The sequence below is a fragment of the Acomys minous genome (genome assembly GCF_964271855.1).
Source record: "Acomys minous genome assembly, chromosome: 16".
NCBI classification, from domain to species: domain Eukaryota; kingdom Metazoa; phylum Chordata; class Mammalia; order Rodentia; family Muridae; genus Acomys; species Acomys minous.
In genome coordinates, this window is record NC_140498.1 from 49,077,663 (window position 1) to 49,098,874 (window position 21,212).

At 46.5% G+C, this 21,212-nt stretch overlaps 1 protein-coding gene across 7 annotated transcripts in view; it reads right to left on the reverse strand.

The window, feature by feature from the left end:
* The window catches only part of ZC3H7A (zinc finger CCCH-type containing 7A), a 34,891-nt gene extending 15,597 nt beyond the window's left edge, over positions 1-19,294 (reverse strand). Inside the window, exons 1-12 of one of the 7 annotated variants that reach the window (XM_084763157.1) lie at positions 19,090-19,287; positions 17,851-17,924; positions 10,275-10,376; positions 9,060-9,099; positions 7,064-7,261; positions 5,786-5,944; positions 5,489-5,569; positions 5,360-5,398; positions 3,780-3,813; positions 3,263-3,549; positions 1,563-1,770; positions 463-527 (exon numbers count right to left, since the gene is read on the reverse strand). In XM_084763157.1, coding sequence (XP_084619283.1) covers positions 463-527; positions 1,563-1,770; positions 3,263-3,549; positions 3,780-3,813; positions 5,360-5,398; positions 5,489-5,569; positions 5,786-5,944; positions 7,064-7,261; positions 9,060-9,099; positions 10,275-10,342 — 1,179 coding nt within the window. In that variant the 5' untranslated portion in view covers positions 10,343-10,376; positions 17,851-17,924; positions 19,090-19,287. The other 6 variants (XM_084763162.1, XM_084763156.1, XM_084763161.1 and 3 more) reach the window with 6 other exon arrangements.
* Positions 19,295-21,212: the final 1,918 nt, after the last annotated feature.

A 21,212-nucleotide genomic window follows, 5' to 3' on the forward strand; every position in this document is an offset into this window, starting at 1 on the left:
AAAACAGAAACAAGCAACAAATATTGTACTATCACTAAAGAAAGAACTGAATTCCTGTGGAGGATAAAGCCAGCTGGCACCATCCCAGTCCAGAGCGCTTCTCTATGACAGACTGTTCTCTGGACTCTGGGCCCCGCAGTGATCCTCTATGGGCTGTTCCTAGCCCACGACTCTTCCTTCTCCTTCCACAGGACACACAGCTTTCCCACTCTGCTCTCATGTCTCTTTGGTCGGTTAGGCTGCACTGATGCTTGCACTATCTGTGTGGTGATTAATTTGCTCCAACAGATCCACACTCAAACATTTATACTGGATGTTCTGGATGACTCTTAGGATACTAATCCCCACAGCACACAGAAAACTCAAGGAGACCATCATTTTCAGTCACATAATTCAGTTACTTAAGTACAGGCCTATGTTCAATTTAAGCGATGTATTCACAAAAGAGGAAGTGACACTTACAAGTAAAAGGGAGGAATTACTGTTGTTAAGCGTTGTTCCCTCTCTAGCAGTTGAGGTGGACAGATCTAAAATAATAAAAAGACTTCAACAGACCTTTTCACTCTAATCATGGAATCAGCACACAAGGGCGTTGCAGCTGCCTGGCTATGGCTTCGCACAGCTCTCCCATCCCAATCCTACAAGCTCTCTTACTAGCCACTGACCAAAGAGGGCTGAGGGTCTTCCTTCTAGAAGCCACGAGCATAAATAAACCTTAGCCATTACTGGAGAAATTATCTACAGCAGGGCCTGAGTAGGACTAAGAGAAGTCTAGGGAAGTCATATCCATATTCCAGCAACTGAGAAAGGCACCTCCTCTCTGACAGGAACATGGGCAGCTCATCTTATTAGTCCACCGCTCAGTTACACCCCTCTGCCATCTGCATCCCATCCTTTCCAGTCTCCTCACTGTGAAATCTCTGAAACAGTAATTTAGATTTTACCCTTTAACTGTATAACAGTAACTTCAAAAACTATGAAGGCTTTTCTCACTATTTATAGTCTGTAGTAAGGGTCCAGGGGGTAACTCAGCAGTAGAGCACCTTATGTAGTATAGGTAGCACCCCAGAAAAACAAAAGCAAAGTAACAACAAAAATAGCCCCAAACAAGGTATTCAGCCTAGTATTGGCCAGACCAAGACCTCATTCAGTTCTCCATGATAAAGTGAGGGCACAGGTTACTGAGCCAGGTCTAAATGCTATCATAGAAACCCAGACATGAAGCTAGTTTTAATGGTTCGCCAGCTCACATGCTTTAAGATGGGATAGAATTTTACTGCAGAATACACTTCAAGTCATTTACCCCGAAACAATGAACACCAGCATAGCCACTCATACGGCCTGAAGCCACCCCCATGCCTACCCAGATAGCCTTGCTTCTTACTCTCAGAACAGCATAGTTAAGACGAGCCAAGTTAAACCTGAAGGCTCCCTCTTATAGTTAAGCCACAATAAAAACAATTCAACAAACTACCACCTAAAAGTGCTTTACAAAATTGCAACACGCATTTTCATTTTTAGAAAACTGACTGTGGTTTCTATAATTTAAGAGAAAGTCTTACCTCGTTTGGATTCAGTCACTGAAAATGAATTTAAAGAAGAATAAAAGTCTTCTAAGGATGAAGTCAGAGGTGGATACAACTCTGCAAAGGAAGGTTGAGGCGCATACCTCGAACCAATGGGCAAGGTTCGAAGCAGGGACGGTGTCCTGAAGGGCAAGCTAGGAGGCACGCTGGCTGTGGAGAGGGCTCCTCTGACCAGAGTGGAGGGCTGAAGAAAAGAAATGGCAGCGAGCTTCAGGACCCTCTCTCATCAGCTTAGCTTCCTGCTTTTACCACCAGCACATCAAAACAGCCACCACCACCCCACCACTGCACCTCCAAATTAAGGGACTGAGCTGCGCAGGAGTGCCTGCATCCAAACGAAGGCCCCTACAACAACCGTAATAGTGGTGCCCTCTGCACATCCTTCTCTCTGCCCACCACGCCCACCCCACAGCGACCAACCGAATCCTCTAAACTCCAGTGCACAACTAAGATTAGACTGAGTCTTGGTAGACTCACCCTCACCCCCAGACAGGGTTTCTCTGTGTAATAGCCCTGGCTGTCCTGGACTCTCTTTGTAGACCAGGCTGGCCTCGAACTCACAGAGATCTGCCTGCCTCTGCCTCTCAAGTGCTGGGATTAAAGGCGTGCGCCACCATGCCAGGCTGGTAGACTTTTTTTATTGACAGGGTTTCATGTAGATCAAGTTGGTCTCAAACTTATTATGTTACCATAAATGACCTTGAACTTCGGATCCTCCTGCCCCTACCTCCCAAGTGGTAGGATTACAGGTGTGTGCCACCAGGCAGTACTGAGGATGTAACCCAGGCCTTCATGTATGCTAGCAAATCATCAACTATGTTCTTATCCCTGAACTCACACACATTTATTTATTTTTAAACTTGTTTAAAAGGGAAAATGGGGGCAGCAAGATGACTCCAAGGTCAACCCCAACATTTTAAGTTTGGTCCTGGGACCCATATGGTGGCAGAGAAGGCCTGACTCCTGCAAGCTCTCCTCTCACTTCCCCCTCACCCACACACATACACATGTGCACAAACAAGTATGTGTTAAAAGTGAAAAGTCCTAAGTGTGGTCCATGCACATGTGTGCAGGCGTGCCTATTCACATGGGTGTGTGTGAAGGCCAGTACCTGGTCTCAGGGCGTCATTTGACTTCTTTACCTATCTGAGACAGGCTGTCTTCACTGAACCAGGAGCTTATGATTCAGCTCAACTGGCGGGCTAATAAGCCACTGGGGAGCACTGGTCTCTGCATCCCACAGGTCTACCATTCGTGTGTGTGTCAGGGATCCCAACTCAGGTCCTTGTACTTGCACAGCAAGCAGTTTACCCGCTGAGTAAACTTAAGACTTAAAAAATGAAAAAGATAGGCCAGGTGTGGTGGCGCATGCCCTTAATCCCAGCACTCAGGAGGCAGAGGCAGTGGATCTGTGAGTTCGAGGTCCGCCTGGTCTACAAAGTGAGTCCACGACATCCAAGGCTACACAGAGAAACTCTGTCTCAAAAAAAAGAGAGAAAAAAAGAAAAAGAAAAATTTTAAGAGGGAGGGAGGAAAACTAAACTGAGTTCTGCTTCCAGCACCCATAATAGGGTGGCTTACAACTAACTGCCTGTAACTCCATCTCTACAGAATCTGCTAACCTCTTCTGGCCTCTTCAGTGTTTTCTTAAAGAGAAACTCAAGAGTGAAACTCACCATAACAGCATCATTGGTTTCCGGGGTAGAATCAAGGAGATCATCTAGTTCATCCCCCAGGACAATGTCTCCATCATCTACAAAAGCGTCTGGCATGGTGAATGGCATCTTCCCCCCGTTTGCAAAGATGCTGGAGGGCAGAGGGCTCTCATCCACTTGCAGTTGCAAAACAGAAGTCACAGCAGGCATTACAGGAGCTGAGGCCAGCTCACTCCCAATGTCATGAGGAAAACTAGATGTAGGAAGGGAGACAGCCGGAAATGCTTCTTGCCTTGGGGTTAACAAATCTGTAACATAATAGAAATTTACTCACTCTAAGACACTATATTTACAAAATGCAAGTGTTTGCTATTGGCCAGTAGCAGAGGACACGAAAGCTGGGTGAAACATGAATGTAGTCACAGTCTCACATCCATCACAGCAATCTCACTTGACAACACGGCATAATATGCACAGTCTATCACCAGCAAGCTGCCAGGCATAGCTCAGAGAGCTAAGATCTTGAGTAAAAACGTACCTGGCTCAATATCTTCCACAGAACAGTTCATAGCCTGGAAATTAAACCAACAGTGAGTCATGTTTTCAGGTTGCAAAACTGTAAAGCAGCCTGTAAAACTCATCCTACAAGAGCGACGCAATGGGGGAGGGAGCTACAGTTGGGATGTAAATGAATAAACTTTTTTAAAAGAATGCTGCAGATTTGCAAAGACTTTCAACTAAGATACAAGAAATCAAAGTAACACTCAAACCAGCAGAAACACCATGTATTATCTCCTATTTTATTTTGTGTGCTTTTCTCAATACAAGGGTCTCAAGACTAGCCTGGAACTCACTATGCAGACCAGGCTGGCCTCAAACTCAGAGATCCACCTGCCTCTGCCTCCTGAGTGCTGGGATTAAAAAGGCATGTGCTGCCATGCCCTGCTTTTTTTTTCTTTAAGACAGGGTTTTCATGTAGTCCAGGCTGGCTTCAAACTCAGGAGAAAGCAGAGAATGGTCTTGACCTCCTGCTTCCGTATCTGGGATTACACAGGCATCGTCAGACCTGGCCTTCTACTGTCTCTTGAAGACAGATCCCACTGTGTTGTCCTGGCTCACTGCACACTCCTGGGATCACAGGAGCACGCAGCCACCCTGGGGAACACTGTGTGCTTCTAACAGACAGGCATATCTCAAGGGACACTTAAAAGGGAATATGGCTAATGGAGTCACTGTCCACCAGCCCTTCACAATGGCTAGTTCCCTCCCCCAAACCACAAGGCCTATGTAGAGAGTTCCAGGCCAATGAGGACTACACAGCAAAACCCTGTCCCAATAGTTTTTTTTTAACTTTAAATAAAGTCTTGTGGTTTGGGTTAGCCTTGAACTCACAGAGATCCTCCTGTGTCTCTATGCCTTCTGAGACCTGAGGCTAACGGCACCTACAGTCACTCCAGACAAAGTTTTGGTTTTTCTCTCTTTAAGTTTTAAAAATTAGATCTGTTCACAGTCTTAGGGGAGGGGAGTAAGGGGGAAATGGGAGGGAGGGAGGAATGGGAGGATACACGGAATGGGATAACAACTGAGATGTAATATGAATAAATTAATAAAATATATTTTTAAATATTAGATCTGTTCATTTTGTGTTATTTGGCTGGCCTGTACATGTATATACACCACATGTGTGCTTGGTGTCCTGGAAGGTCACTAGATAGCATCAGATCCTCTGCAGCTGGAGTTACTGGTGATTATGAACCACCATAGGTGCTGGGAATTGAACCTGGGTCCTCTGCAAGAGCAACAGTGCTCTTAACTGCAGAACCATCTCTGTTGTTGTTGTTGTTAATTACTTTTATTAAACTCCAACGTCTCTCAAAACTACTGAGTATCTGTCTATTTGCATCCTGTCACATGCTCTGGTGGCCTGCAGGAAATGCTAGCTAAGACTAAAGTACAATACTTCAATTGTTTTGTTCTCTAAAGTGACAGGAAGCCATGGCCAATTTCATGCTTGAGGCATCAAAGTGACACACACTAAAAATACAAAAAGCACAGCTGCTAAAACTTCCATCCCTCCTTTTCTCAGAAACTTGATTCTTATACAGATAATAACCCTACCTTGGTGGCTCCATCCCCAGGAACTGGTTTCAGTGAGAGCTGAAATAAAATAAAAACACAATTTCAAAATAGAACTGACTCAAGATTATAATTCAAAATGAACAATTCTGAGAGAGAATTTTTGCTCACCTCAGCTCTCACATATGCTTTCCTTATTTTAAATCCCAACTTCTTAGCTAATTCTTGAGTTAGTTTTATTACATGTGCATCCTAGAAAAAGCCAACATTCATGAATACATATGCAGTGAAACACGCAAACAGGGCCATGCCATTTCCCACCTAGGCACTTGCTTTATTAGCTATTACATTCAATTGAAGCAGCTGAAGGTTGCATGAAAATCTGACTCTTTAACATGCCATTTCTCCACATGAGAGCAATAAAACACTTAGGATGCAAACAAACGAACTACAGTACCAATTCCATACCTGAGGCACTGCTAAGGAGCACTTTGCGACAGCATCATAGGCCTCCCTGTAGCGTCCTAAGTCACTTAGAGCCTTAGACTTGCGATACAGTGCCTTGCAGTTATTGGCATTAACACTGAGGACAGCATTACAATCTTCTAAAACTTTATCAGGGAAACCCTGGTGGCAAAGGTCAAAAGAGAAAGCCAGAATCACAAAATGTCTCACTCCAATGCCTGTCTCATAGATGACAACAAATGTTATAAGCCCATTCTCTGACCCTCAACTTCAACTCAAAGTTAACAATGATATATTTCAATTGATTGATTCTGTTAGAATATTCCACGTCCATAAAATTATGAAGCCGAGTGTGGTGGTGCACGTCTTTAATCCCAGCACGTGGGAGACAGAGGCAGGCAGATATCTGAGTTCCAGGCCAGCCTGGTCTTACAAAGAGAGTTCCAGAGAAACCCTGTCTCAAAAACCCAAAAAACCAAACCAAACCAAAACTTCTTGTTGACAAACAAACAACAACAACAACAAAATATTGTAGATTTATCTTGGCACCCAGAAACCCTCCAAGAGCATAGAGGCTACAACAACTATTCTTTGTAAAAAATAAATAAATAAATAAATAAATAATAAAATAAAATAAAAATAGAAGAAAAAGAAGAAATTGCCCATATTCTTGCTACAAACAAATGACTCTTACCCTGGTCTGAACACTTTACAGTGTTCATCACTGTACATCATATGGTACCCCATAATCTCCAGTGCTGATATGACAATTTTAAAAGGAAAATATCATGTAACTTCCATAGGGCACCCATGAGTGCACATGGACAGAGCTAGGGGACAGGGGTGCAGCTCACTGGTAGATGCCCTACTGTCATGCTGACAGAGGTAGAGGGCAGGGGTGCGGCTCACTGGTAGATGCCCTACTGTCATGCTGACAGAGGTAGAGGGCAGGGGTGCGGCTCACTGGTAGATGCCCTACTGTCATGCTGACAGAGCTGGGGGGCAGGGGTGCGGCTCTCTGGTAGATGCCCTACTGTCATGCTGACAGAGCTGGGGGGCAGGGGTGTGGCTCACTAGTAGATGCCCTACTGTCATGCTGACAGAGCTGGGGGGCAGGGGTGCGGCTCACTAGTAGATGCCCTACTGTCATGCTAGGGCCTTAAAACACAAGGCCCTCAGGTCTACACGTAGTCCAGGGCAAAAATCTGGAAAATGACTTTTTATTAATGTACTGCATCACTGAAGAAAACTATAGAGTTATTTTTAAAACTCATAACTCACCATATTAGAGTAGCAGGCAATACGATTTATATGAAGTTTTTCAATGACTTCTTTAGGAATTACAATTTCTTCAGACTTTGCATAATTAGCTATACTCAAAGCTTCCGAGTACTGACTTAGAGAGCTACTCCAATTACATTCCCGATAAATATCATTTCCTTCATTAAAAAGATTTCTCACGAGCGCATGCAAATATACCTAAAAAGAGAAAATTGTCTCTTGAAGCCAAAACAAGATAAGACAGAAGTAAATATCATGTTTATGCCTAAAACTGCAGACAGCACTGCTGGACAGGAGGGCAGAACTGCTGTGGGAAAGCCTGCCATTGCTACCCTGCTAAGAAGTTCATCTTGCCTCCTTCAGCAAGGGAAAACGCCCTTTCCTTATGAAAAAAAAATCAGGCCAAAAGTACTTTGTATGTGTATGTCTCTGGTTCTGTGCAGATAACGGACACTTGGTTCAAGTCCTTGGTCAAGACAGTACATTTAACATTAACGGCTTCAAATCTGCTGCCATCCTCCTGCCTCGGCTCCCCACTTGCTGAGAGTTCAAGCAGGAGCTACCACATCCAGCCTGGGATTAGTATTTCTAATGTGGCAATAGTAACATGTTTCCAGCGTGCTGTTGTGCAGCGCACCGAGGAGCATGTGCACACAGGTGTGTACACACACATGCCCTTTAGTATCTGCATGTCTTTGCTAGTAAGGTTGAACCTTTCCATGTGTCTATGGCTTATTTATATTTCTTATTTAAGGAAACATCACATTTGTAGTGGGGGGCTGGGAGGAGTGGTTGTGTGGCCACTGTACATGTGTGGAGGTCAGATCTCTGCTTCCACCATGAGGAGCCCATGAAGGAATCCAGGCCTCAGGCTGGGGGCTGGCACCTTCGCATGCTCAGTCATTTCTCAGGCTCTGTATTTCTTCTTTAATAAGCTATTTGTTTGGATCATTTCCTAATTCAAGGAAAGAAGATGAGGCTAAGTAACTTGCTTACTGAGTGATTAGTCCCACTTTATGATATGTACAAAAATGGCTTGCTACTTTTTTTTTTTTTTTTTGGTTTTTCGAGACAGGGTTTCTCTGTGTTAGCCTTGGCTGTCCTGGACTCACTTTGTAGACCAGGCTGGCCTCGAACTCACAGTGATCCACCCGCCTCTGCCTCCCGAGTGCTGGGATTAAAGGCGTGCGCCACCACGCCCGGCTATGGCTTGCTACTTTAAAAGACCTTTTCTATCACAAGAGCAGATGGCCTTTCTGGCCTAATAACCATGTGTTTGAACTGACTGGACTATTGAGGTACTGATGCCACATGTGGCTTGTGACATGCCACTTCATCTGTGGGCCCCAGTTCCACATGTGGAAAAACATAAGGGTTCTTCACGTTATTTCAACTCAAATACTTTATGAGTATCCTGACGAGAGAGAGAGAGAGGAGGAATATGGGCACTTGGAAACACACACCCTCAGAGACTCAAAGCCACAGTGCTCTAGCTGAAAGCCCAAATGAGTGGCCGCCGTCTCCCCGCATCTGGCCAGTTCACCCCTAGGTCTTCCCTCCCGCTCTCTAGTCAATCCTCTTTCACTGCTGTCAGGACTTATCAAAAATAAAAAGGTGACACCCACATTCTTTTAAATTTCACCTCACTTGTTTTTGATACAATGTTAGTTAATTGGGAAAGGAATCAAAATGCATGCTAACTCAAACTATAAAACACAGGATTAAAAGTGCAGGACAACTGTCCAAACATGTCCCAAAAGGCTGTCCTACACAGAAGAGGTTGGCAAGATTTTTCTGTAAATGCCAAAAAGTAAATATTTAAAGCACTGTGGAACGTTTAAGTTCTGTCATATGTCACAAAAGCAACACAGAGAATCCACATTTGTAAAGAGGGCAGCTGGCCAGGTGTGACACACAAGGCCAGAGTTTGACAGATCCTGCTACAGATTACATTTCCGAGCCCCTGTGACCATCACAGCCCCTCCCAAGGCATTACCGCATACTGCTCCTGGCTCCCTGGATATGACAGCGGAGACCTGAGAAGAAGAAACAAATCCACTGTAATTACCATGTTCTAGTAAAAGTTCTGTTCCTTTGTTGAGACAGTAGCCTTGACTGGCATGGAACTTGCTGAGATAAACCTGCCTCCACCTCCCAAGTGCTGGGATTGCAAGACCATGCTCCACCAGAAGGGCGTGACAGCGCAGATGCAGGTGGACCTTTGAGGCCAGCCTGGCCTACAAAGCAAGTCCAGGACAGCCAAGACCACACAGAGAAACCCTGTCTCAAGAAAAAAAAAAAAAAAAAAAAAAAGACTGCCCCACCATGGCAGGCTGGCTGCCTAACAGCATGATTCAGCCAGAAGTTATCTTAAAGTGTGTTTTTTAGGAGAAACGGCTCAGTGGTTAAGAGTACTCACTGCTCTTATAAAAGACCCTGATTTGGTTCCCAACTGCCACATGGCAGCTCAAGATCTAGCACTCTCGTTTTGCTTCTGAGAGCACCATGCACACATATAGTATACATATATATAAGGAGGCAAAGACTTACACATATAAAAATAAATCTTAAAAAAAAAAGAAAGCTGGCCAGGCATAGTGGTACCCACCTCTAACGCCAGCACTCGGGAACAGGTGGACCTATGAGTTTAAGTCAGCCTGGTCTACAGAGCCTGGAACTTTTGACCCTCCTGCCACTACCTCCTACGAGCTGAGACTTCAGGCACTGGCGACCATGGCTGGGATGTTTCCTTAAGTCAAACACTTCTTTTGAACCAACTCCTTTTAAAAATAGTACAGAACTAGTGAAACTTCCTGATCTGATTCACTGTAGGTGCCTCCTTCTGGCCTGCAGGTGTACTGCAGGTGAAACACTGTATACTTAAATAAATATAATAAAGAATATCCAAAAGGATAAGGAAAACAAACGCCAGCGTGGAAATGTGTCATTTCCAACCCAGCCTGAATACTGTGAAATTTCTCTTAGCCTTGCTAGGTATGGTGGCTCATGCCTAGAGGCTGAGGCAGGAGGACTGCTAGGAGTATAAGGCTTTCTTGGGCTACAGGGTGAGATTCTATTTCAAAACAGAACAACACAAGCCTGGGGGTGGAAAAAAAAAACAAAGAGTTTTCTGACTTTCCACACGTGTGGACTCCGTACTACAGGGTGACTGCTGGACAAGCACACGGGCCGTGAGGTGTCAAGCTCTTACTGGATGAACTGTAGACCTTCCTTAATGTTGTGCTGCCTTTTTCTTCTCTCCTTGGACACACTGGACATGTTACCCCGCACATCCACTTGCTAAATGACCAATCTGCAAAGAAACAAGACACAAAATTACTGCAGCTGCCAGCAATTCTTGATTCCCACTAAAACAGGCCTAACTCTAGGCCTTCACTTAGGCCAGAGCACGCCCACCTCCAAAGGCCCTGGACACCGAGGAGCCTGTTAGGCCTGTGGTCTGTCCTGGACTCACTTTGCAGACCAAGCTGGCCTCGAACTCACAGCAATCCACCTGTCTCTGCCTCCCAAGTGCTGGGACTAAAGGTATGGGCCACCATGTCCAGTTGAGATTTTTTTTTTCTTTACAGAGAGAACACTAATACAATCCCCCACTAACACAAAGTATGCAGTTTACTGCCCGAATTTGGGGAACTCTCGGGAGTGAACACAAGCCAAGTGCAACGATGAACCTCACCTGGAAAAAGCACCTTCTAGATCATGGAATCTCCCCTCCCCAGTACGTACAATTCTTTAAAGAAAACTCAACATGACTTCTCTCCCCCAGAGCAAACGCTCCGCTTCTGGCTATGTCACTGATGACACTTCTTCCTCACCTTCCCTCATGGCCGCTCCTAGGCCATCCGACTCACTTGCCACTGTATCTTCACAGCCTGAAGCTCTGTCTTCACCTGTCCTCCCTTTGGGGGAGCACCTGAGCTTAATCTGGACTCTTCCAGACCACTCTACCCTCTTCCCTAGAGCACCTCTAGCAACATCCAGATGTTAATGACACCCCGCTAGGCCCCCTGACTATTGACCACACCATCCATCCGAGAGCTGCAGGTGGCTGTCTGCCTCTGACAGTTCCACTTGGGTGTCACACAGATGTCTTAAATTGTTTAAGGCACTATGTCAGTAAAAAGAAATGTCTCCTTCCCAATAACACTGTCATATCTGCCTTCCCCAGAGGCAACCAACCAATCACTGCTTCCAGTCTCTTGTGTGTCCTGCCAAAGATACCTTACAGAAAACTCTATCTAAAGCAGGCCTGGTGGCACACACCTATAAATCCAACATTCAGGAGGAAGCAGAAAGGCCATCTTTAGCTACACAGTGCATTCAGGTTAGCGTGGGCTACATGAGACCCTGTCTATAAGAATACAAAACCAAACCAAACAGCAACAACAAAACTTCCTGGTCTCAACTTAGATGCTAGTTCCCAACTAGAACCTCATAGACAAAACAGCATAGAGTAACAGATGGCACATGTATACACACAAGCAGAGAGTGTTAAGGAAAAGCCAGCACGTTATGAATGGGCAAGCCTTACACCCATGGCTTCTTCCTACTTGTAATGTGTTTGTCAATAGAGAGGGAAGGGTAAATAAAAGATTCCTGGGACTCTACACACTCCATTTGTGATTTCCTGTGAATCTATAATTCATTTTCTTTCTCTCTCTTCTCTCTCCCCGTCCCCGACCCCGAGACAGGGTTTCTCTGTGCAGCCACACACTATAATTATCTCTTAAAGTAAAAGCCATTTTCTGCATGGGTTCTTTGTTCAAAGGCTATTAGCATACTCTCCACTTGGCCTTTTGTACTAAGCACCAAATCTCAGAGCACTGGGTAACTATCCACACATACCATACACAATGCTCCACAATGTACCACAACTTACCAAAGCCCTGGTGTGCACATCCTGCTGTTAACAGCCTTGCAAGTTTACTGGGCACACAGGGCACCACAGAATGTGTCAGCTTCTCTCACCTCCACAAAATAAAGGGCTGGCCTCAAGCCCACAGTGATCTGCCTGTCTCTGCCTCCCGAGTGCTGGGATTAAAGGCGTGCGCCACCATGCCTGGCTAGGAACTCTTATATTGAGATAGAATACCTAAGATACATGTTAAGATACCCTCAGGAGGTCTCCTGATTTTATGTCAGTTTTTTTTCTTTGTCCTCAGAATTCCTACACTGAGCATTTGTCGATGCTTTCCTTCATGTCATCTGGAGTTTGACACAGTCATGAATCTGTGTCATCTGTGCACAGAAGCCAGGCTAATCTTGATGTTCTTCCATTTTAGGGTATGTGCTTTTGAAGCAAGTACTAGAGTTGGGTGTACTCAGAAATATATTCATTCTAAAATTGCAAAGTACTTTTTAAATGTTTCCTTCTAGTATTCATTACCAGGTCCAGGAATTGCACCTGTAATGCCAGTGCTGGAAAGGCAGACAGGATGATCCCTGAGGCCTGCTACCTAGTCAGTCTAGCCTAGTCAAAAAAGGTGAGGGGGCTGGAGAGATGGCTCAGCAGTTAAGAGCACTGACTTCTCTTCCATAGGAGCCAGTTCGATTCCCAGCACCCACATGGCAGCTCACAGCTATCTATAGTCCCAAGATCTGACACCCTCACACAGATACACACATGCAGGCAAAACACCAATGCACATAAAGTAAAAATAATGATTTTTAAAGATGTAAAGAGTAGTTGAGGACAACTGATATCAATTGTGACCTCCACAATCATTAAATCATTAAATAAAATGTGACATACCATTTTACTGTAATCATTTAGTAAAAATTCCATCTATTCCACAGTGACACAGTAAAGGTCATCTTTTTATTTTTGTTTTAAGATTTATGTATTTATTATATATACCATGTTCTATCTGCATGTACGCCTGCAGACCAGAAGAGGGCACCAGATCTCATTGCAGATGGCTGTGAGCCACCATGTGGTTGCTGGGAATAGAACTCCGGACCTCTGGAAGTACAGCCAGGGTTCTTAACTACTGAGCCATCTCTCCAGTCCAAAGATCATCTTTTTCATTAACAAAATTCTAGGGTTGCTGATACTTTTATTGATGACTCTAATTGTAAATTCTTTTTTTAAAAAGTGCATGTGTGTGAGTGTTTTGCCTGCATGCATCTACATGCACTATGTGCATACCTGGTGCCCTTGGGGGTCAGAAGAGGTAATTAGATCCTGGGGAACTGAAGTTACAGGCCAAACCTGGGTCCTGTGCAAAGAGTATCAAGGGCTCTTAACTTCTGAGCGAATTAACTAATTGGCACCACGAACTTAAGTTTTCTTTTCAAACCTAGCCAGCTCCTCCATCCAAAAACTCAGCGTAAACTGTTCTTTCATTCACAATCCTACATCCTACCAACTCTCAAGCCCACCAATGACAGCATCAGAACATGAGAACACGCACAGGGCCTCAGTGGTTAAGAGCACTGGCTGCTCTTCCAGAGGTCCTGAGTTCAATTCCCAGCAGCCACATGGTGGCTCACAACCATCTATAATGAGATCTGATGCCCTCTTGTAGCCTGCAGTTATACATGCAAGCAGAGCATTGTATACACAACAATAAATAAATAAATCTTTAAAAATAAATAAATGGGGGGGGGAGGAAACAGATAGAGAGCCGGGCTTGGTGGCACACGCCTTTAATCCCAGCACTTCGGAGGCAGAGGCAGTCAGATCATTGTGAGTTCGAAGCCAGCCTGGTTTACAAAGTGAGTCCAGGCCAGCCAGAGCTACACAGAGAAACCCTGTGTCGAAAAACCAAAAAGAGAAAAAGAAAGAAAAAAAGAAAAAGAAACATATAGAAAGCCACCAAGAGCCTAAAACCATAAGGGCCGCCCCTCAGGAGTGTGACAACGCATTTCCTACACCAACACTTCTCCTTGATTAAGAAGAAACTGAGGGAGGGCTGTTAGTAGTACATCCCAGGCAGGAGACTCAGTTAAGTAGGAATTAGTTTCATTAACTCTAGCAAGCTAAACTCTCTGATCCCTTTCAGAGACCAGCTGTCTAAATTTTGTTACCTGGCCGGAAGTTATATGAGGAGGGGAAAAACAGCCCTGAATCCCCCATCCTAGTCCCCTGTTCAGTCAGTGTCCGTTAGGTGAAAGGCACTGTTCTTCAGTCTAGTTAGTTCAAGCCCAGTTTGGTGAAATTCACGACCTTTCACCTTTCACAGCATGTGGAGACACCAGCTCCCACGAGCAGATCCCAAGAAAGGTGGGAGGTTACAATAACACAGCAGCTGACACCCTCTGCAGCCACACCTGTAGCGGCAAGCCATCTGATCTCAGTGCCGTGAGGGCACACAAACTAGGGACCCTGGACACAGGACTGGCCCCAGACCACAGAGCTAGGAAGTGGCAGAGCTAGATTTCAAAGCCAGCTTGACTCCTGTGCTGCCCACTACTCTGCAGCAAGCGTCCCAGGCTCAGGGAGGACCAGCACCTCCCTGAGGCGGCCTGGTGCGGCCTAGGGCCAGGCACAGGTGGGCACGTGATGGTCACTCAAGAGGAACAGAATAACCATGCTATGCGCCCGTGTGCCACGCAGACACACTCAAGGGGACTCGAGCTGAAGGCTCGAAGAACTCCCAAGAAAACCACTCCGTGGGCTACGCTTGGCTAGAATATATTAGATGCAAATACTCACGTGAAACAATCTTCTTTTTCTTTTTGGTTTTTTTGAGACCGGGTTTCTCTGTGTAGCCCTGGCTGCCCTGGAGCTCACTCTGTAAACCAGGATGGTATCCAACTAAGAGAGTCACCTACTTGCCTCCGCCTCCCAGTGCTGAGATTAAAGGTGTGCACCACTCCCGCCCAGCTGAGGCAACCTTCTTTCTGGACACGTGGACCACCAGGTGGCTCTGCTGGGACTCGCAAAGCATTCTGGATGTGGATATGATCAAGATACAAGATATACCTGTATGAAACTGCCAAGATATTTAAAAAGGATAGTTTTTAAAGAGTACAAGAAAAAGTGATCCAGTATTATTGCATTTTTGCTTTAAAAAACTATCCCAGGGCTGGAGAGATGGCTCAGCAGTTAAGAGCACTGACTGTTCTTCCAGAGGTCCTGAGTTCAATACCCAGCAATCACATGGTGGCTCACAACCATCTATAATTTGGCCTGATCCCCTCTTCTGGCCTGCAGGAGTACAAGCAGGAGACAGAGCACTGTATACATAATAAATAAATCTTAAAAAAAAAAACTATTCCAAGATTATTTGTGTGTGATATGTATGTGAGCCTGTGTGCCACAGCACACACATAAAGGTCAGGTAACAACTTTATGGTGTCAGTTTTCTCCCCTCACCTTTATGTGGGTTCTGGGGACTGGATTCACGTCTTCAGGCTTGCACAGCAGGCACCTTTACTCACTGACCCATCTCACTGCTGCCCAAGCATCTCTAGTTTCAAGTAAAATTTTTAATTCTAATTCTCTCCTCAGACTTAAGCCTTCCTATGAAGCAGATTTAAAACAAAACCAAGCAAGATGATGGCGGTGCACAGCTTTGATCCCAGCACTCGGGACGCAGAGGCAGGCAGATCTCTGTGAGTTCGAGGCCAGCCTGGTCTACAGAATAAGTCCAGGACAGCCAAGGCTACATAAGAAATCCTGTCTCAAAAAACCAAACCAAACCAAACCAAACCAAAACCAAAACCAAGTGGTTCAAGTGACGTACGGTGAGCCTCCTCTTGCAGCGATGTACACTAAGCTGAACCGCTTACCCAGCCCTAGGCAAGAGGGCAAAAGGCCACACCCTGCCTGCTGCAATCCAGGTAGACAAGCCCTGATAAGCAGCTTCTCCCTTTCCCGAAAAGGTGTCTCTTTCCTGAAACAGCTTCTTCGGTCCCTGAGACAGCTTCTCTCTTCCTGAGACAGTGTCTCCCTTCCTGAGACAATGTCCTTTCCTGAACATTGGAGGAGGCTCGACTGAACAGCACCAGAAAGGTAACTCCTCACTTGGGTGAAGCTCCTCCTTCCCCACCAGGAACTGCTCACTTTGAGACAGCCAAAAGATTCCAGGCTCTGTGAGGGGAGCAGCCTCCAGCCCCACATGGCAGCTCACATGAAACCCTGGATCCTACATACAAGCCTGGGATTATTCAACAGAAAAAAAAAATCATTGAGACAATTTGCCTGAGTCACAACAGTCTTCCTCGGATCTCCGGGAGGCCCTCCAGCTCAAGACATTTCTTGCCTTCTCACCAAACATGTCTGAGCAACACCACAACACCCTCACCCCCACCCCAGCTCCAAATTCATATCCTGTCTTACTCATGGAACAGAACCTTGTGCCTCTCACCATTCCACGGCTCATAAAGTTTCATAATGTTATGAAATTAACTAAACAACACATTGCTAAGCTTGTAGAATTAAAAAGCAAATTTGCAAATTTCTTGTTAGGGCAAAACCTGGCAAGGTTAAGTAACCTCATTTTTTATTTTTTATTTTTTAACATCAGTGTAATCGCTTGGAAAGCATTGAGAGGGTGACAAGAAAGCTCAGCAAGTTAAGGCATTAGTGCCAATCCTGATGTCCAGATCACATAGTGAACATTTTTGTTGTTGTTGTTGTTGTTGTTGTTTTTGGTTTTTTGAGACAGGGTTTCTCTGTGTCAGCACTGGCTGTCCTGGACGGACTTTGTAAACCAGGTTGGCCTTGAACTCACAGCAATCCGCCTGCCTCTGCCTCCCGAGTGCTGGGATTAAAGGCGTGCGCCACCACCACATGGCTTTAGTGGACAATATTAAAAAAAAAAAAAAGTGTGTGTGTTCGAATGGTTTTGCTGTTTGTGAGATGGGACTCTCTGCTGCCCAGGCTGGTCTGGAACTTTTGGGCTCAAAGGTCCCCTCCCACTTCTCTATGACAAGTGACTCAGACTACAGGTGCAGGCCACAGCACCAAGATGACGCTCCACAGTATACGCACTTCACTTGAAGATCACAGAGAAAAATGTGGGTTTGTTGAGACAAAATACACAAAGGCATTAGCTGGAAACATATTCCAAAGCATTCGTGACAAAAGAGTAGGAGTGTATTTGTGACTTCTATCTTTTTAAAAAAAGATTTATTTATTATTATTATATATACAGTGTTCTGCCTGCATGTACACCTGCAGGCCAGAAGAAGGCATCAGATCACATTACAGATGGTTGTGAACCACCATGTTGTTGCTGGGAATTGAACTCGAGATCTTTGGAAGAGCAGGTGGTGCTCTTAACCACTGAGCCATCTCGATTTCTATCTTTCTTAACTGGCAATTCAAACTATTTTCACAGTTGACTGTCTATCAACCAATTTCTGCACTTACAAATGGATTTAACACGCCCAAAGCAGTTTCAAAAAAATCAGCCAATATTAACAATTGCAGGCCTGATGACTGACAACGAACACAAGGGTTAGGTCTGAATATAACACCCAACCAAAAGTCACAAGAACAAAGATCATCAGGAGGGCTCTAAATCAATCCGCTCTTTGCACAACAGCCTCTCCAAATGTTGACAATATTCACACTCAAAACTTGCTGGTCTAACGGAGAAGAAAGGGGACAGAGAAAACTATCCGTGCACTCGATTTAGTTCACGGATGAAGAACGCCCAACCCGCCCCCTCACCCCCACCCCCCTCCCCACAGAGCAGTTCAACTGAGGGTGAAAAGCTTCCATTCCTTAAGGACCTCCAGGAAAGGAAGCCACTTCCAGAGAAGCAGGAAAAAGAACAGATGGCAGGGGCTCCCAGCCCCTCCCCCACTCAGACACTTCAGTTGAGCGCTGTCCAATCGAAAGACGATGCCAACCGTAAGTACCATTTTAAATTACCAAGTGGCCATACTAAAAAAGTAAAAAAGAAACAGGCCAGCTTGTTTTTATTCTAACGTGGCCACAACAGGTATCAGCTAAGGTAACTATGTAACACACTGCTTGCTAAACACATGCTGATTTAGTATAAGAGCTTACCAAGGAGATTTTTTTCGTTCTTTTTTTTTTTTTTCTCCCAAACTAAATCATTCAAATCAGACTTTAAAACTGAAACCAGAGCCGGGCGGTGGTGGTGCACGTCTTTAATTCCCAGCATTCGGCAGGCGGATCTCTGAACTCGAGTCCAGCCTGGTCTACAGAGTGAGTTCCAGGACAATCAGGACTACACAGAGATACTCTATCTCAAAAAAATAAAAGAAAAAAGCAAAACAAAACAAAAATCAAAATTGAAACCAGAAGTGTCAAGTCTTGCCACATTCGAGTGCTCCACGGCCCCACATGACCAGTGGCCACCTTAGTGGACAGACAGCGCAGGTCTAGAGTCACCAGAACCCCTCGGTCTTAAATCCCTAACACTGTGACCCTCTTTGATCCCTTAACATCTGGGGACCCGAAAACGCCCAACCCCAGAATAAATTACCCAATCAGAGCGCAGGCACCACCCCTTGGGCCCAGCCAGGACCTTCCAGCATGACCACACCCCTGCGCTGACCACCCTCTTAACCGGAAATTCCCGCTAATGGGAACTGACAGGTCTCCATTCTTATAAGGGTGGGGAAAAGAAAAACTGAGAACCCCCGTACAGTCTCCGAACCCGCGCTGAACACCGGAAACAAGTCTCCACCCATACGCGGAAAAAAAAAAAAAAAAAAACAACCCGCAGGGGCGAACCCGACACCGGCAAGAGCGCACTGGGCAGGCTTCGTGCGCGCCCCCAAACCGAGACACGTATTAACACGGCTGCCTCCCGCCGGGCCACCCAGCACCCGGGAATAATGAAATGCTAAACCCCCAAAGGCGAGTGCGCGGGTGTCGGCCAGGCTATCCGGGTGGCAGGGGCCGCCGCGCGTGCCCGGCTTGCACGACCCCTGAGGATCCCGTGCATCCGGCTTCCGGGGTCCGCGCCCCTCCCCCCGCCCGGAGTCCGCTAACGGCCGCGCGTGAGCACGAGGCGGCGGCGCGCGCGAGACTAGGAGAGCGCGCCTGTCCCCGCGATGCCCGCGCGCCCTTCCCTCACCTGCGGGGCGGCACCCGGGACGCGGACGGCGCGGGGTTCCGAGGCGATGGCGGGATCTGCGTTCACCGGTTTCAGCTCTCAGTCTCGCAGCTTTCCCTGGGCGACCCGCGGCGACTAGTGACGCCCGGGGCGGCGCCCTCTGGCGGCCGGAGGCCTGGCGCGCCGCCCCGCAAATGCCACCATTGGCTGCGCTGCCAGCGTCAAGGCTGGGATGGAGGCGCCACGTCGGGGCCTAGAGGCTGCGGAAGCGGCGGCGATAGGCGGAAGCCCTGACTGCTACACGGAAGGGGGTGAGGGGCCGCAAGCCCTTGAGCCAAGTGCCCGCGGCCTCTCCTCCGCCGCTTGGGGACCAGAGTAGGATTGGGAAGCAAGCGACCTAGATTCATCCAGGCACCAAGGTGTCACTTTCCCTGGAATCTGTCCCCCGCAGTAACTTATCTCTGAAAACAGCTATACGGCCGCGTCCTTTGAAATGGATGGCAGTCATAGGGACCCCGTGGAATAGGGAGGTGACCTAAACTCATTCGGGCGCCGGGCTGTCACTCTCGGGAGCCTGTTCTCACCAATTCCCTATCCCGTGAGTTCTGCTCTACAAACAATAACTGTTTTTATCATCTTGAAAAGATGCACTGGTCTTACGAATGGTAGGCGCGGATCTCGGAGCCAACGCTGCCTCCATAGGGAGTCTGGTTCTCCCTGACCCTCAGGTCTCACTCAACTTAGATGTCGCTGCATTCACCTGTGTTTCAGTGCTAGGTGTACGCTAGCCCAGACATAGCATTGTGTAAGGCTGAGAACGCGACAGGAAATGCAGAAGGGGAGGGTGGACCCACAAGCCTCAAAAACCAAAAGCAAACAAAATTGAGGAGTGTGGGAGTGCTGCTTTAAAGGGGAAGAATCTAGGAAGACTTTGGAGAAGTGACATCCATTCAGAATAATAGGGTGCTCCCCAGACTGGAGTCAGGGTGGGGGGACCGGTAGGATGCAGAGTGCTCCCAGGCAGGGAGGAAAGCAAGAATCCTGAGGTTCAGTAGCTTGAGGGACAGGGAAGACCAAAAGAATGTGTTTGTCTGTCTGTCTGTCTGTATGTGTGTTAAAGTTTCTTCGTGCCCCTGTGTGTGTGTGGATAGATAGATAGATAGATAGATAGATAGATAGATAGATAGATAAGGAACAAGGGAACAAGCAGAAAAGTTAAAGGGGCTGAGGCTGTAGCTTAGTTGGCCTAGCATACACAAAGCCTTGAGTTTGATTTCCAGCACCAAATAAGCCGGGTGTGGTGGCACACCCTTGCAATAGCAGCATGGGGAGAGGAGTTCTAGGTCTTCTTTGGTTATGAAGCAGGAGATAATCCAACCACAGGACCATGGAGACAGAGGAAAGAGCCTAACACTAGAAAACCCTGACATGTACACTGACCCGGAGCCGCTACCATAAGGCCCAGAGAGTCGGCAGTACTGCTCAGTACAAAAGGAAACTTGGTGAGATTGTATGGATTTCCTGTGGTTACTGTAACAAAAGACTACATTTATATTACCTTAAAACCAAAGTAAATGTAGAGTTCTAGAGGACCAGAGTCTGCAATAGGTGTCTCACTGGGCTGAAGTCAGGGCACTGAGGGGCTTCTTTCTCCCGGAAACTCGAGTGAAGAGCCCCTGCCCCTTTTTACCTCCTAGAGGCCACTTGTGCCCCTGGGTCTTGCCCTTCCTCCATCTCCAGCCAGCATTTAACCTCCTGTAGCCCCTTTGTCTCATCACCACACCTCCTCTGGTTGTCCTGCTTTCTGCTTTTCCTCACGAGAGCCCTGGTGACTGCATTTGAGCCGGGTGGACAATCCACGGTGGTCCTGGCTCACCCTTTGAGCTTCCCGGTGAGTTTAACGGAGAGGTAGCAATAGTCACTGGTTGCTGGGGATATATTTGGGAACCCATCATACATATTATAGGGAGCAAAGGAAAAGGCAAGCTGAGCATGAATGGATCTTCTCTAGCCTTGGAAAATACTATGTGATGGAAGAGTCTGTGCTGTCTTTGCCTTCTATAATAGGAGGAAAAGCTTCCTGTTTCTTTCCTGGGTGCTGCACCAGATAGGTACATTTCCCGAGGAGCTGCTTTATGTCCCTG